The 17070-nt window shown below is 38.6% G+C and overlaps 1 protein-coding gene across 6 annotated transcripts in view; it reads left to right on the forward strand.

Moving 5' to 3' along the window:
• Positions 1 to 17070, forward strand: part of AKAP11 (A-kinase anchoring protein 11) — a 47342-nt gene that overhangs the window by 23359 nt on the left and 6913 nt on the right. For 2 of the 6 annotated variants that reach the window (XM_058670694.1, XM_036493372.2), the window contains exons 7-11: positions 421 to 4894; positions 7810 to 7965; positions 12430 to 12516; positions 13243 to 13289; positions 16328 to 16488. In XM_058670694.1, the coding sequence (XP_058526677.1) occupies positions 421 to 4894; positions 7810 to 7965; positions 12430 to 12516; positions 13243 to 13289; positions 16328 to 16488 (4925 nt within the window). Of the gene's footprint in view, positions 1 to 420; positions 4895 to 7809; positions 7966 to 11732; positions 11884 to 12429; positions 12517 to 13191; positions 13290 to 16327; positions 16489 to 17070 lie in introns of those variants that run through there. The other 4 variants (XM_004577456.3, XR_009246393.1, XM_058670695.1 and 1 more) reach the window with 4 other exon arrangements.

Below are 17070 nucleotides of genomic sequence, written 5' to 3' on the forward strand. Positions count from 1 at the left end.
TTTATTTTCTTGTGATTTTTAAGTTCATTTTTACCTGGATTTCACTGATGCTGTTTCTGTGCTTGCTTAGGTTATGCAGTCTTAAGCACTGTTTGACGTTGTTGTCTATAGTGTCTGAAACACACTTAGGTACAAAAGGTTCAATTTCTGAACAGTTACCTGGCAGATCCACCATAGTACTTACGTGACATGCCGAGCATTCTGTAGGCCAAATACCACAGACATAGGGTAAAATGGAGTTGTTATAGTAAATGATACATTTGCTTTCAAGTGTTACCTGGGATGAATCCTTTCGTTACCATAGTTTAGAAGACACATTAGGAATAAATATTTCATACTTTATCCTTCTGAATTAAATTAATTAAGAAAATTTCTTAAAATTTCTGTTCAAGAATAATAGACTTTTTTCTTTTCATATAGGAATAGATATTATTGCATTAAAGAGCCAGTGCGATGCTGCTTCTCAGACTATTTCTTGTCACCACAAAGAAAACCACAATTTAAGGATTCTGGTTAGCTCTGGACAACAGAAGCCATTGGCTAAACCCTCAACTTCCTTAATGAGTGCTCTGGAACATAAAGAACTACCTTCTATGAAAACTTCAGTTACAACACCGATTTCAGAGCCTTGGATCCAGAGAAGTTTCTATAGGGCTTCTAATGCTTCTGAGAAAGGCAGTGACGGACAGAAAACCTTTTTTTCCTCTTCTCCTGCCTACTCTTCTGAATCAGAGTGCTCGAGCCCGAGTCCTGTGATTTTCTTGGATGAAGAAGGATATCAAAAAAGTTTAAAGGCTAAACTTGAGCTGCCTAAAATTCCTGTGATGAAAGATGATATTGAGGATTCAGACTCAGAAGTCAGTGAATTTTTTGATAGTTTTGATCAGTTTGATGAGCTAGAACAAGCCTCAGATACTTCTTGTCTGTTTATAAAAGATACTGCTATGAAAAAGTCATCACAAAAGAAAGGGCACAAGCATGAGAAATCTTGTATGAATCCCCAAAAATTCAAGTTTGATCGTCCAGCTCTGCCAGCTAATGTTCGAAAGCCTACTCCTCGGAAACCAGAATCCCCATATAGTAACCTGTGTGAGGCTCCTGATTCCCCTCGCCCAGTGAAGGCCTCAGGAGAAGATAGTGGCTTGTTTAGCCCTGTTCGTACCTCTGCTTTTAGTCCTCTTGGAGGCTGTACCCCTGCTGAATGTTTTTGCCAGTCAGATAATGGAGGAGACAGAATTCATGAGAGTCACGATTCCATTTATTACACCTATGAAGATTATGCAGATAGTGTGTCCTATGACGTACTGGACTCAGTTCTTCATACCCATCACAGTTACAGAATATCAGACATTACTAAAAGGGAAGAAACTAAAACTGTCGTTCTTAAGCATGGAAATCGTGACCAGCACAGTCAATCTAAGACTGAATCGTTCATGATTAAAGACAGTATTCAGAAATTTGCAGCTGACCTTGTGGAAAAAAGTTTGGCTGGTGCATTTAAAGACTTGCAGAAAGGAGTTTCTTCATGCACCAATGCATTGTGCCACTTAGCTGTCAAATTGACGTCATCTGTTTTTCAGATGGCATTTAATGAACTGCGAAGACAGCGTGCATTTTCACTTAAAGAACGTGCCATTAGTGGCCTGGCCAATTTTTTGGTGAGTGAAGCTTTGTCCAATGCCTTAAAAGATTTACAGTATGTGAAGAAGCAGATGTTCACAAATACAGTTGCTAGGTTTGCTGCAGATCTTGCTGAAGAGCTTGTTTTTGAAGGTATCATGGAGGTATGTCAGTTTTCTTATCCTCCAACACCTGCATCTCCACAGTGTAAGTCATTTGACTTTGAAAACAAAGTAGTGAAATCCTATGCAAAAGATTTGTCTGAATCTGTACTGCAGGAAGCCTTCATCGAACTCTCCCAAGTGGATATGACCTTCACCACGAAGGCAGCCGTGAGTGTGTCTGTGGACGGTGTCAAGGGTGTGCGTGCAGAAAGCCTGCCATCAGCACAGACCTTCACATTTTCTACTTTTACCAACCAAGGAATTCCGGGAACAAAACCAACACAGGACTCTAAGAAGGAATACACAGTGCAGCAGGCCTTGTTTTGTACTTCTGGAATTGTTACTTCTATACCAGTGCCCTTGGCAGGAAGTGCCCTCCGCCCATATCATACTTCATCTGCAGTGTGTCAGGGAAAGACTGCTCAGTCATCTGATGGGCATCATTCACATGATTCTCCCCAAACACCTGTTCCCATGAAACGCAAAGGAGAAGTAGCTTGTCTCAGAAATGTTTGTTTACCTTCAGAACACAATTCCCCTAACCAAAGTGATTTTAAAACAGCTAATGATGATGTTGAAATGCAGAGTTCTCCAAAATCAGCAAGCGAGCCTGTGATTATTAGTAACTTTTCTGCAGCAATGGCACGCACATTAGTAAATGAAACTTTAGAGTCTGTGGCATCATTTGAAGCTGCAGAAATAGTTAATGAATACACAAGTGATTTAAATAAAGTAATAACGGAAAAATCTCCTTTGTCCCATTGTGATCCGGCAACACTGCAGCAACGTGAAGTCAGCAATAAGGATAAGTTTGCTGAGTGCTTATCTAAATCTGTTATTAAACATTCCATAGACGAAAGTAAATCAGTGACTTCAACTAGAGATAAAAATGCAGCAGGTAAGGAGGGCATACCGATTCCTGGAGAAGAATCACAGTTAACTTTCCAAAAGGTTCCTAAGTTTCTTGACACTCAAGATCACTTAACTGACTGTTCACTTTCAGTAAAAAAGGATTGTGTTCCAGTACAGAAAAATCCGCTAGCTCATGAATTTTCTTTGGAGACACTGCCAACTTGTCCAACCATGGCAAGTCAAAAGCTTGGTTTGACAGAACTCGCTAAGGATAAACCAGTGAAAAAGCAGAACGTGAAGAACACAGCGACTGAGTCCTGGTCTTTTGGACAGGAAAGCCCCTTTCCTCACTCACATGCTTTCTCATCTTCAGTGTTTACCTGTGTAGATGGCTTCCAGGTGGAAGACAAGCCAAAAATTAGAGACAGAAATGTAATACCTGATACTCCTCCATCGACTCCACTACTGCCTTCCCAGGCCAGTTCTGAGTGGGATATCAAGAAATTAACCAAAAAGCTCAAGGGTGAATTAGCCAAAGAATTTGCACCTGCTACACCGCCTTCCACACCTCACAACTCATCTGTTGGTAATCTGTCTGAAAATGAGCAAAATACCATAGAGAAAGAAGAGTTCATGTTGAAACTCATGCGGTCTCTTTCAGAAGAAGTTGAAGGTAGTGAAGATGAGGAGCAGCCTCAAGTGAATGCGAAGTTGGAGCACTCAAGGAAGAAAGTTCAGTTTGCAGAAGGATTAGCTACACACATCATTTCAACGGCAACTGAAATGGCAGCTTCCTACTTAGACAATAAAATAACTCAAGAACTCGAGGATAAACGTGCTTGCTTGGATTTGCAGAGTCAAAGAAGCATATCACCTACTTTAAATTGCGCAGCTGAAGATTTGCAAACGCTGTACAGTTTTGCAGGTGACATGGCAACAGAAGTCATTACAGAAGCTGAGAAAATTGCAAAAGCTAAAAGTTACATGATTTTTAGGCAGAGGAAGAACAGTTGTTATCTTGATGGTGACCGAGATTATCGATCAGAAGAGAAGTTAAATGTGGAGACGGTGACACACCCGAAAGAAGTGGACTCGTTTCTTCTTTCTTTACCACCAAGTTCTCGTATGTCAGGGCTGACGTATAAGTATCCCAGCTGTGAAAGTGTGACAGATGAATACGCAGGTCACATTATACAAATCCTAAAAAAGGAAGGTGGTAATAGTGAGTTAATAATGGATCAGTATGCCAATAGACTTGCCTATCGATCTGTGAAGTCAGGATTACAAGAAGCAGCTAAGACAGCCAAAATGAAGTGCAGCACAGCCATGTTCCCTGTGCAGAGCTCACAGGTGAAGACCAACGGTGAACTGCAAATGCTTTCAAATAAAGACCACCACAAAGAAATAGAGAAAAGAAGACAAAATAAAAGAAATGGAGGTTACCTTTGTAAAAATCAAACTTGTGAAAGGATGCAGGACACATATAGAAGTGAATGCTCTGAACTGTATAGTTTTTCGAGCTCTCTTGCTCATAGTATAGCGAGAGACGTTAGAAAAGAACTGGCAGGATCTACAGTTAGCTTGCCAAAATCTTTAACAAAGCCTTGCCTTTATAATAGGTCAACTTGTAGTGAAGGCACTGAGCATCACATTGAACCAGAATCTCCCAAAATTCCTAAGCCTTCTCAACATCCTGGGCTTTGCCAAAGAACAGGCAGCACAGCTGGACATGGTTATGGAATGAATGTTGTTCAGGCTATAGAACAGTATGCTAAAAAGGTTGTGGATGACACTTTGGAGCTAAGTTTAGGATCTGCACTTTTCCCAGCGTCTGAGACCACAAAATCAGCAGATAGGGTCACTTATGCTCAAAAGTTGTCACCACTTATGAGCCAGGCTTGCAGGTACTGTGACCTTAAAGAACTCCATGATTGCACCGGAAGCTCATCTCAGCAGTTTCCCAGACAGAGTTCATTTTCTCGCAGGAAGCCCATTTCAACTTCAAAATTCAGCAATGTCTGTCAGAAATCTAAAATTTTTCATCTTGATGTCCCTCAAATTCACGTTAACCTTGATAAGAAGACATTGCTTGCTGAGAAGATAGTTGCTGAAGCTATTGAAAAAGCAGAGAAAGAGCTGAGCAATACCAGTGTGGCAGCTGATAGTGGAATTGGGCAAGACGGTGTTAGCTTTGCGGAAAGCCTGACAACAGAAATAATGACTTCAGCTATGACAAACATTGGCCAGGCTGTGAACTGGTAAGTTTCAAATTTCTCTTTGAATGTGTAAAGATAAAATGAAAAGTTAAGCCCAGTTATGTGTGTGTTAGGCCCTGTTAAGAAAGATAACTGTCATTTTTAATCCAAAATTAACAAAAAAGTTTCCCTATTGCATTATTTCAAATCCTGTGTCAGGCTTAGATGTATTCTGTCTCCTGATTCCTTTTGAGCTGGAAGAAGAGGGTAGTGGAGGGTAGTTAGTTTGTACTAGTTTATAGAGCTGTGACATATGTAACGTTGAATCAGGGAAATACCTGGGGGATTTCTAATATAGGAGATTGGCATATTAATTTTCTACTGTAAATTTTCGTATAGTGTTGTCTACTTTTTACAAAGCTAAGTTTGTTGGTATGCAATGTGATTTAATTAAACTGCTTTGCAGGGGTAGGGTTGAAGAAAACATTCTCCCACTATTTCTGCCTCTGATAAGCTCCCAGTATTTACTGCTACTGATGATAAGCTCTCAATCTAAGGTAGTTCTTTCTGATATTCTTACAGTGTCCTCTGACTAGATGTCACTTGAGTACAGTGGTTCTAAGAACTTAGCGTTTTCACTTTTTTCCCTTTAAAAATTTTTAGTTGGCACAGAATAATTGTACACATTTGAGTAGAGTGTGATAATTTAAACACATATATGCAACCATGTCATAGTCAGGACAGTTAGCGTGTCTTACCCCAAACATTTATCATTTCTTTGTGTGAAGGACATTTCTTTAGGCTGTTCCTTTCTTTAGGCTGTTTTAAAATACAGAGTAATTATTGTTAACCCTAAATTATTCTATGTGGGTTAAAGTAGAATTCTTGCCTGTATTTTTGTACCTGACAACCAACCTCTTTTTATTTAGCCTTTGTCCGTGAAAAAGCATTAGTGCCAACCTGTGTTGCTAGTTTTCAGGTTTGTATTTGAAAATCCCACTGGAAAGAGAAGTGCTTTGAGTTGAATTGGAAAACAGTTGATTTGAGTGCTATTCTGGATTTTCTTTTTTTTTTTTAGTAGCTTTTGTCAGAACTATGACTGGAATTGCTTCTTTTCTTGGCATCTTTAAATAGGGAGATAGAGTTTTCCCAGGGCTCATGAATCCATTTGTCTGAAGGCATCCTCCTGGAATGAGCTGTGAGCTTGGGGAACTTTGACAAATATATCCACTTGCTTGTTTTGCATGGACTTCAAGCTAAGAATGCTTATATTCAGAGTGTAGACCTGTGATTGTCAATGGGAATTTGTGTGATAGTGAATTTTTCAAAGGGTAGAATATTAAGATTATATTCTGAGTTACCATTTTTTTCTGAGGCAGAATAACCCAGCAATCATTAAAAAGTTTTCTGGACCCCATCCTGTGGATCATTTCAGCCAAAAGCCATACAGATGTGACACATAACAGAAGAAGGGCTCAGAAAGAACGAAGGAGTACATTTTTTGTGACTTAATTGTAACCTGTGTCTTGTACTGCTCAGTAGTATAATGCTGGTCTTAAACAGAATGGAAAAATAGTCCTAGGAAGCAGCTCCAGAGTTGTCTAGGCATCGGGGATACAGAAGTTAAGTGAAACAGGCAAAAATTGGTCTTCTCTGGGAGTTTGCTGTGGACTAAATAGGCCATAGATACATAGTGTGTAGTTAGTGATAAATGTTTGAGAGGACAAATCACGGAAGGAGAGTAGTGGTAGGTGATGGCAGTTGGCGCTGGCTTGCAGTTTTGAAAAGGTGGCAAGAGACAAAGTGCTCATAAAATAATATTTGAGCCAAGAGCCAGAAAAGAGAGGTTAAGTCACTTTAGAATAGAGAGGAGCAGGTTCTAGACAAAGGGGTGTGATTGTGCATTGGGAAACAATGAGGACTGTGTTGCTGAAGTGGAGTGAAGGTAGTAGGTGGCAAGATAGACCTTAGGAATGGGGACCGCCTAACGTGTTATAAGGGTTTGAGCTCCTGTTCTAATTGGTGAGAAGCCATTGGAAGGTTGTTTTGTTTTTGTTTTTCATCTGTTTGAAAGGCAGGCATACACACCTACACATCTTTGATCTGCTAGTTCACTTTCCACAGCTGGTTAAATTTCCACTGCCCACAGCAGCCAGGGCTGGGCTAGGCTGTAGCCAAGAGTCAAGGATTCTGTGGGGGTCTGTCTCCCATGTGGGTGACAGGATCCCAAGCAGAAGCCATCATCTGCTGCCTCCCAGGATGCATTAGCAAGAAGTTGGATTTAGAAACAGTAATCAAACTGGCACTCCAGTAGGGCATGTGGGTGTCCTTAACTTGCTGTACCACTATTGGAAGACTTCCATTTGCCCTCTTGACATTTGAAACATCACTTTAAGCTTTGTAGAGAGTAAAGCAGAGAGGGGCAGTTACGGTAGGTAAAGGGTGACTGGGCTTTATTGTGAAGGTGAAGTAATAATAGGTTTACTTCTGTTTTGAAAGGAAAAATGAAATGGGTCGTGATCCATGGTCAGGATCTTGAAGAGATTTGGCTAGTTTGAATATGGGCTTGATTAACAATATTAGAGTTCCTTCAGCTATTCTGAAAGCCTTGCAGAGTCCTATTCAGAGTCTTATGGTATAAACGAAAATAATGTTAAAATATTAAGATGGCCAACTTAGGAACTTAATATTTTACTTAATATCCCAGTGAAGTCTAAATTGTTTTAGTCAAATACAGAGAAATGATGCCCTGGGGATTGGATCCATAATAGATTAGCAAGATGAGTTAATGGTAATAATTAACCTAGTTAGCTGTGATATTAATATGTTATCTTGCAAATCATCTCGTACAGGGTTCGATAAAGAGACACACTGGAATAACTTGGACTGTCATTTCTTGGTTTTGTTAGCTTTATTGTCATCTCAATAGTCTCCATGGTTCCATCTGTGATGTTTTCTCTCTTGTTTTTTTTGGGTAGTTCAAAAGAAATGGAAGACTTTCAGTCAACTGAGTCTTTTAGTAGCCAGCAGATGAATCTCAGTATTGGTGAAGACAGCACTGGCAGCTGGTCCAATTTAAGTTTTGAAGATGAACACCAAGACGAGAGCAGCAGTTTTCATCATCTGAGTGAAAGGTAACTAGAATTTTGTATGTCATTGTATAGTTCAGATGCTTAGACCTCCACTCAGAATTATAAATTTACATTGAGTTTTATTTAAAAATCCTAAATGAGAAAATTTGACATTTAAAATGTATTTTTATTTACAATATAGTTCTTATGGCCTCAGTCACTTATTAAACACAGTAACCAGACAATCTGATTTTCTTTGGTTGTGCCCATAACTGATTTGAAAAATATTGCATACATTTGTCTCCATATCATTTAAGCCTTAAGCACTTAAGCCTTTTAGTGAGCTTTCTGAGGAAATGTTTTATTTCTCGCTTTATTTTTTAAAGATTTATTTGTTTTTATTACAAAGTCAGATATACATAGAGGAGGAGAGACAGAGAGGAAGATCTTCTGTCTGATTTACTCCCCAAGTGAGCTGCAACAGCCGGTGCTGGGCCGATCCAGAGCCAGGAGCCAGGAACTTCCTCCAGGTCTCCCACAAGGGTGCAGGATCCCAAAGCATTGGGCCATCCTCGACTGCTTTCCCAGTCCACAAGCAGGGAGCTGGATGGGAAGTGGAGCTGCCGGGATTAGAACCGGCACTCATATGGGATCCTGGTGCGTTCAAGGCGAGGACTTTAGCCATTAGGCTATGCCGCTGGGCCCCTTCTTTCTCACTTTAAAGGATACTTTTCTTTTGGTAGATAGTAAAACAGGATAGCAGCGTTTTATCAAAGGTGTCAAAATAGCGTTATCATTTTTTGGATATTAGTTAATGCTATATTGAGGGATGGGCTTACTCGTCCTGATGTTAGGAACAAAATGCCCTGGAGCTTTAATGCTTGAATGATACATTCTTCTACCCTAAAGGCATTTCTGGCTAACCTGTATAATTCTATGCAGTTCTATCCATATTAACTGATGACTAGAGGCAGAAAATAGCCGTAATCAAATATAGGAAGATGAAAGGGTTCCCAAGATACTCTTCAGTTTCAGGCATGTATGGAAAGGATTCTGGGAGGCTTCAGTTACAGAGGCCTTGAAATTGGCTTGCCAGGTGGGGAGGGTGGAAAACTGGTGGAGGAGGGCATGAGGTAGCATATGTGAAGGAAATGGCTTGTCAACTGTTAGGACAGTTCACATCAGAGTGGTTTGTTTGGACTAGCCAGAAGGTATTAATATTTTTATCAAGTATCTATTTTGTCATAGTTATTTAACAATGCTTATAAACTACCAATATTTCTTTTTAAAAGACTGATGTATTTTGTTTGAAAGGTAGAGTGAAAGAGGGAGAGACTGAGTGAAGTAGTTCTGTCTGCTGAGCCAACTGCCCTAAAGCCCACAAAAGCTGAGACGAAGCCAGGCTGAAGCCAGGAGCCAGGAACCCCATCCAGGTCTCTCCCAGTGCTTGAGCCGTTAGCTGCTGCTGCCCAGGCATGTTAGCAGGAGCCTGGATTGGAACTGTGAGGGAGCTAGGGCTCAGCTGGCTCTCCTACACGGGATGCTGAGGTCCAAGCTTGGTGCAAAAAGGCAGTCCTTTTAAAACACAGAAGCAAAAAGGGCAGTTCCACAAATTAAAATTTGATCCTTTCTCCTAACTTCAGAATTGGCTGGTAACAATTTCTTCTCTAATGCTTGAGAAATACAGGCTTCTAGGATTTCAGGGAGGGTTGCTTAGGAAAATCGTTGTTGAAAAACAAGAGAACTATAGGTAGAGGCTAGTGACATTGATAGAACTTTGTAGCCAGTTGAAGAGCTTATGTGGAATGTTCTCTAATTTGATGAGACCAAGGAGAACGCTACTTTATTAGTAATGGAGAATGCTATTTGTGACTGATATAAGGCAGGCTGAAAGATAATCCTTTGACAGAACCATGGCTCCAAATGACTGCGTTGGACGTCAACTGGAATCATTTAACACTGACAACTGTGTTTAGATTTTTAAAAATGTGTTATTTGAATTCATGTGGGGAACACTCCTGGCTTGAAAGCATTTGTGAGAAGTAAGGCTTGGTCTTCATCCAAACTACTCAGGCTATGTGGTGTTAAGCTTTAGGCACAAAGAAAAAGTGGGCTCAGCTGGAGGTGTTGGTTTGCTTTTTGTGCACCAGCTTCCTAGTCCTTGCTCCAGAAACCAAAAACTGATTAGGTCAGTAGCAGGTGCTGAGAATCTGCATGTGATTTCAGTGCAGGTGGTTTGAAGAACAAACTTGAATACCCATTGTTTCACATGCTGTGTCCTAAATGATATTTGCTGTAGGTGCTGTTCTTTTCTGATACAGAGATCAAGGTGGGGAATAAGGTCTTGAATGATTTGAAGCACACCTTACTCTTTTTCTGGAGTAAATGGTGCAGGGCAACAATTAAAAAAAAACCCATCATAATTTCAAACTTTCATAGGTGTTTAGGAGACTTGAATAGTTACTTGGGAAAAAAAAAATATGTTTCTGTTAATGTCACTCTCCTAAGCATTTCCAGTAGTTTGCCATCCTCAGACATTTAGTATTAGATTAAACTTTGTAACTTTTGGGAACATTTTTTATGAGATATGTCAGCATTGATAATGGTCTTTATATGACTGAAAACTACAGTAAAGAATTTTAGTACTTGACTGCCACTGGTTAAGGGGTATAAGAATACCCTTACACATGTAGGAAAGATGAAAAGACATTCAAGGAAATAAAGGAAGCAGCACAGTGTTTTAAGAATGAAATCCTAAGTCTGTTATGTGAAAGAAATTAAGATTTTTAAATGTTGGGTTGATGTAGGGTACACTTACCTTCTAGTTTACCCAGGATAGTCATGGTTTATTTCTACTGTTCTCATGTATTTATTAATGATGACTTCTCTTTAAATGTTTCCTGGTCAGATGAAAAATTTAAACAGTCATCCAAACTAAAGCTGGTATTTTATTAATAACTGATTTCACACCTGACCCATGTCAGGAAAGGGATGCAAGGTTAGCTAGAGTTAAACCTGTGGTCTCTGTTTAATTGCTAATTCTTGTTCAGGTTCATCAAATATTCAGTTCAATGATTTTTATTAATTGTATGGCAGAATCATTAGTTATTTCAGAAAATAGTAGCATTTTAACGTTGTAATTTTTGTTTAGATAATTCTACTTATGGTGGTAAATCAGTGTTTGAGATCATTAATTTTCTCTGACTCACAAAAGTCCATTCTGTAGTTGTATTTTCTCATTTTTAATTTGACAACATACTATGTGGGCAAAAATCTGATTCTTTTAACTTTTTTAAAGTTATATTTATTTGTGTATTGAAAAAACCCTTTTCTGTTGTAACTTTGATTCCCTGATATGTTATGGTTTATTACGGTTTAATGTTATATGTTATTAATGCTATTAATAACAGTTATATTGTTTATTATGGCATATTATGGTTTGATATAATGTTAACATGAATGTGTATGCAAGTTACTTGAAATTGTTTAGAAACTATTTAGAAATTGTGGTAATTATGTTTTTACCTTGTTAACACCTATGGATGCATATAAAGTGATTTTCTTATTCTTCAGAACAAAAGGCTTAGTTTTTGTAAATGTTAGGTATTGCCTAGCCTAATAGGAAATACTGTATAGCTGCTTATCACTGCAAACTAATGTGCTTACTAATTTTAATAAGTAGGAATGATAAGATTTTTTTAAATTGCATGTTGAGAATGTTAGTTTGAAACATTGGATTGAATTTAATTTGTTTCTAAACATGGTTGCTTTCTTAAACATTGCTTTGCTGCAGTTGTAGAATAGAGTTGCTTGCTTCTTCTCTTGGTTAGGTAGCATAAGGAGTTTTCTGTCCGTGACATTGGTGACTGGTCGGCCAGACAAGGGTAATGATTGATTCACCTTGGATATTATAGCTTTATTCTGAAGAAACTATATATTACCTGCCACCTACTGAATTATACCTATTAACATGAAATGAAGGTAACTGACATAATACTATTTGAGAATTGGAGAACATCTTTTCTCTGAATAATTAGAAAAGTTCTGTTTAGGACAATGTTTGAGTGTCTCCTGTGCCCCTTCCTGCCTCACCCACTCAAGCCTATCACTGTTTCACAGTATAGAAGACTTGAGAGTGGTTATCTTTTTTTTTTTTTAACTGTATTCAAACTGATGATGACTGATTTTTTTTAAGCCAGTTAAATCCAGAGATCTGCCAAAGACACTGTCTTTATTTTGAGACTGATTTGTACATTGATTTGATGTTCTAAAAGTCGTTTTTTTAACCTGCAAGTAAGTGTAGGTTTAGCATAATTTGCATGACCCGTTCGGAGCAAAGAGAACTGTTCCTGAATCTCCACACTGGTCCTTGGTGACTAGCGAGGACAGTCCTGCTGCCTGGGCAGATGCTCCACTGTGGCAGCTTCAACACATGCGCAGTGACTAGGACTGAAGCTCTGCCAAGGAAACGGAAGGTCTTCTGTACTCTTCATTTTCTAGTTCAGCCCTGTTCTTTTCTTCCTCCAGCAGTAATGGTAACAGCAGTAGCTGGAGCAGTCTTGGTTTAGAAGGAGATTTGTATGAGGACAATTTATCCTTTCCAACATCAGACAGGTTGGTCCAGTTTAGAAACTTAAAACCTGATGATTCTTTCACCACTAATGCATGAGATCATATTCTGAAGAGAATGTGGGTTCAGTGCCAATATGTATCAACCTGCCTACCTCCTGTATTCTGACATGAGTCTGACATGATTCTGCTTGAAAAATTCACATCTAATGAAACAATCCAGCTCTGCTAAGACATGACTGACATCTAATTGCAAATTTATGTTCCTGTTGTGCATGTGTTGCTGTGCTTGCTCTTTTTCATCCCAGCAACTACTGTTTCACTGAAAAAGCTTGCTTCTTTCACAGGATTTCTGGACACTTTTGTTGTTGTATTTTATATATGAGAATACTATAGGAAAAATGTATTTTTACTGTGTTAAAAATTAATAGCATCAGCAAAAACATTAATAAGTAACTATTCGTGGCATTCAGTGATATTAAAAAAATCAAATTAGCAAATATTTTATCTATAAATTGTCTTCCATTCAATTTTAATAAATCACTTGGCTGTATATGTCATGGTAGGTCTTGTTTATTGATAACTTTAGACATTTGCAATTCAAATTTTAACATGAAATGATGTGAGAAGCAAAGCTTCCTTTTTTGTTGTCATTTCTTTCCTTTCTAAATGTCATACCATAACACTCATTCCTTATCATATATTTAATAATTGGTTTAGATATAATTACTAATGGAAGTTTTTTAAAACTCTTCTGTTTTACTCGAGAAGTGATGGGCCAGATGATAAAGATGAGGAGCCTGAGGACGATATAGAAGGTAATTGACTTTTGTTTTTGAAAACAGTTTGGTGTTTATCCCATAACATTACCTAGGTGATGCTTTTTTCTTTGTATTTGTGTTTTCATCAGATAGGTCCTAGGTTATTTAGATCTTTTTTTTTTTTTATTAAGATTTATTTATCTCTTTTAGAAAATCAGATATACTAAGAGGAGGAGAGACAGAGAGGAAGATCTTCCATCCACTGATTCACTCCCCAAGCAGCCGCAATGGCCAGAGCTGAGTTGATCCAAAGCCAGGATCCAGGAGCTTCTTCTGGGTCTCCCACGCGGGTGCAGGGTCCCAAGGCTTTGGGCCGTCCTTGACTGCTTTCCCAGGCCACAAGCAGGGAGCTGGAAGGGAAGTGGAACAGCCAGAATACAAACTGGTACCCATGTGGGATCCTTGTGTTTGCAAGGCGAAGACTTTAGCTGCTAGGCTACTGCACTGGGCCCTGTTTAGATCTTTGTTAATCAGTTAATTCTTCTTGCCACCAATTCCATTGGTGTCTCATGCATATGTTCACATATTTCAAGAAAATATTCAAGTCTTAACCTACTTCATTTCAGATATGTAAACTCTAGATATCATTGATCACAGATTTAAACCATAGGTGGTAATTTATATAATGTCTGAATGATTCTAGAACTTTGCATTTGAAATTAGTTTTCGTTGTATTTGGATAATTGTTGAGGTTTTTTCCCCCCCCCCCCTAAATTTTGTTTCCCCTTAGTAAAATACTCAGGTTCTTCCATGGAGTGGCACATATTAATAAGAGACATTTATACCACTTGATATTTTTATTTTTTGAACCAGTCTTTTAGAAGCAAACAAAAGAAGAAAATACCAAAAGGAATTTCTTAAAATGTATTTTATGGTCCTTGTGTTTCCAATCAGTTTTATCATGTGTACTCTCTTGTTTACATAAGCAAGGGAACAGTTTTTGAGCTAAAATTCCAAGATGCAAGATTATTATTGGTAGTACAATTAATATTTAGTTCTAATGCCTGTGTAAGTAATTATTTTCTCAAGTAGGGATTCTAGAAATAAGTGTTTGGGCCTGATGCGGTAGCCTAGCGGCTAAAATCCTCACCTGCGTGTACGGGGATCCCATATGTGCGTCGGTTCGTGTCCTGGCTGCACCACATCCCATCCGGCTCCCTGCAAGGCAGAGTTAGAGACCTTCCATCTGTTGTTTCAATCCCTAAATGGCCTCAACAGCTAAGTTTGGACTAGGTCAAACAAAGAGCTTTTTCCTACTCTCCCACCTGGTGCAGGGGCCCAAATACTTGGACCATCCTTCGCTGCTTTTCCAGGCAGATTACCAAGGAGCTAGATTGCAAGTGAAACAGCCTGGACTTAAATCAGTGCTCATATGGGATCCCAGCACTTTAGTCAGCAGCTTTACATGCTACACCAACACCAGTACCCTGGTGTTTTGTTTTTTTTTTTTAATTGAGCTACATTAGGAAGGACAGAAAAGATAAAAGACTTAGAGAATAATGTGGACTAAAAAAATTTAAAGATTTATTTTTATTTGAAAGGCAGAATTACAGAGAGAAGCGAGAGAGATCTTCTGTCTGCTGATTTCACTACTCAAATGGCTTCAACAGCTGGAGCTAGTCCGATCTGGAGCTGGAAGCTTCTTCCAGGTCTCCCCAAGTGGATTCAGGGGCTCAAGGAATTGAGCAGTCCTCTGCTGCTTCCCGGGCCACAAGTGGAGAGCTGGATCATGAGTGAAGTAGGTGGACCAGGAATAGCACCCATATGAGATTCTTGTGACAAAGGCCAAAGCTTACCTACTATGCCATGATGCCAGTCGCAAACCAAGTTTTTAAAATTAAAAGGCAGGGGCCAGCACAGTGGTGTACAGGTTAATCCTGTACCTGCAGCACCAGCATCCCATATGGACATTGATTTGTGTCCCAGCTGTTCTGCTTCCAACCCAGCTCCCTGATTATGGCCTGGGAAAGTAGTGGAGGATGGCTCAATTCCTAAGTCCCTGCACCTACATAGGATACCTGGAAGAATCTCCTATCCTGGCTACAGATTGGCTCAGCTCCAGCTGGAATGGTCATTTGGGAAATAAACCAATGAATGAAAGTAGTCCCTTCTATATTAGAGATGTATCAGAAAATACAATGGCCTGGGATTTGGGGTGTAAGTTAAATGGTTGCATGCAGCATTTCTTTTTCATGCAGGGTCTAAAATATAGTGACTAAGATCATAGAGCCAGATTAGCTGGCTCTAAATCCTAGCTCCGGCATGTTCCCTCTGCAAGGCCCTGGCTCCGTCTACCTGAGATCCCTCACCTGTAAATGGAGTTGAGAATAGTTCCTACCACATAGGTGACTGTAAAGGTTAAGGGAGTTTGTATGTATGAAGACCTCAAGACATTACTCAGTGTGGGCTGTGTGCCATATGGGACTGCCTCAGAAAGTTGTGGAAAGAAGGAGCTAAAAATTAAGTTCTTCTTGGTAGTAAAACATGAGATTTATACATACACAGTCTTCCGAAGTTCATGGAAAATTCAGATTAAAAAATTGTGCATTGATTTTGAAGTTTTTGGACTAAAATACTTTAATTCCATTTTCTGAATTCCATTTTTGGAATTCCCTTGTGCAAGTGTTTGTTGCTCTTCTTTATTTACCTGAGGTCTTTATTTATGTTTCATTTCTATTTTAATTGCAACGATGGTTTTATACTTACATTTTCTCCTTTTAGCTATCTTCTGATTTGATTCAAATTATGGTATTCATAGAGCTTGAGTTTAATATTGTAAAATAAAGTTTTGCTTTTGTACTATCAGTAAGTTATCAAAGTTTACTTCTTTATTAATGTTTACTTAATAGTATTTTGTACTCTGAAGAAAAACCTTAGTTGATGTTATGTTATATATAGTTAAGAAATTGTAGTTTGTTTTCCTCCTTCATTGGAATCCTAAGAAATGGAAAATATTTGCATGTACTTGGAAGCCAGAATCATCATTAGAGTTGAACTGATGAGTTCTGTTTTCTTTGTTTAAATGTAAATGTTAGGCTTGGAACAAGAAGGAAAGACTTTGCTGATCACGAATATTGACATGGAGCCATGCACAGTAGACCCCCAGTTAAGGATTATTCTTCAATGGCTTGTTGCCTCTGAGGCTGAAGTTGCAGAACTTTATTTTCATGACTCTGCAAAGAAGGAGTTTATACTAGTAAGTACCTATCCAATAAAGAGTGAGGACATAAATAGCAATGTGTCATATTCTTGTCATGTTAATGGCAATTGCTGGAGGATGGTTAAAGACTTTGAATCTAAGCATTGGAGTCTTAGCATTTCAGGTTTGGATGTTAATTCTGTCACTCTTGAGGAATATAACCTCAGGTAGTTTAGCTGTTCTAATCTAGGGGTTTGTGAGGATTAAATACAAAATGGTGAACATGAAAAGGTTATTTAATCTATTTCCTGGCACATATCAAGTTATCAAAATTGGATGCCATTAGTAATTATTTTGTTCATTCTGTGAGAAAATTAAGTTATTTTACATATTTTGTTGATCATAATTAGGTCTTTGATATCAAATCAATACAATTAAAGGTAGATTTACCAAGCACTTATTGTGTGCCAAGCACCTTTTTTACTTATGATTTCAGTTGATAGTCTTAAGGTTTTGTCCCATAATTTTTCTTACTGGAACTTTGATTTAACCTCATCATAGGATATAAAGTAGTTTGGTGAGTTATGTGCTAAGTTGATCACTGACACAAAAGGAGCAGTCAAATCATTCTTTTTTGAC

Source organism: Ochotona princeps, chromosome 12 (genome assembly GCF_030435755.1).
Source record: "Ochotona princeps isolate mOchPri1 chromosome 12, mOchPri1.hap1, whole genome shotgun sequence".
NCBI classification, from domain to species: Eukaryota; Metazoa; Chordata; class Mammalia; order Lagomorpha; family Ochotonidae; genus Ochotona; species Ochotona princeps.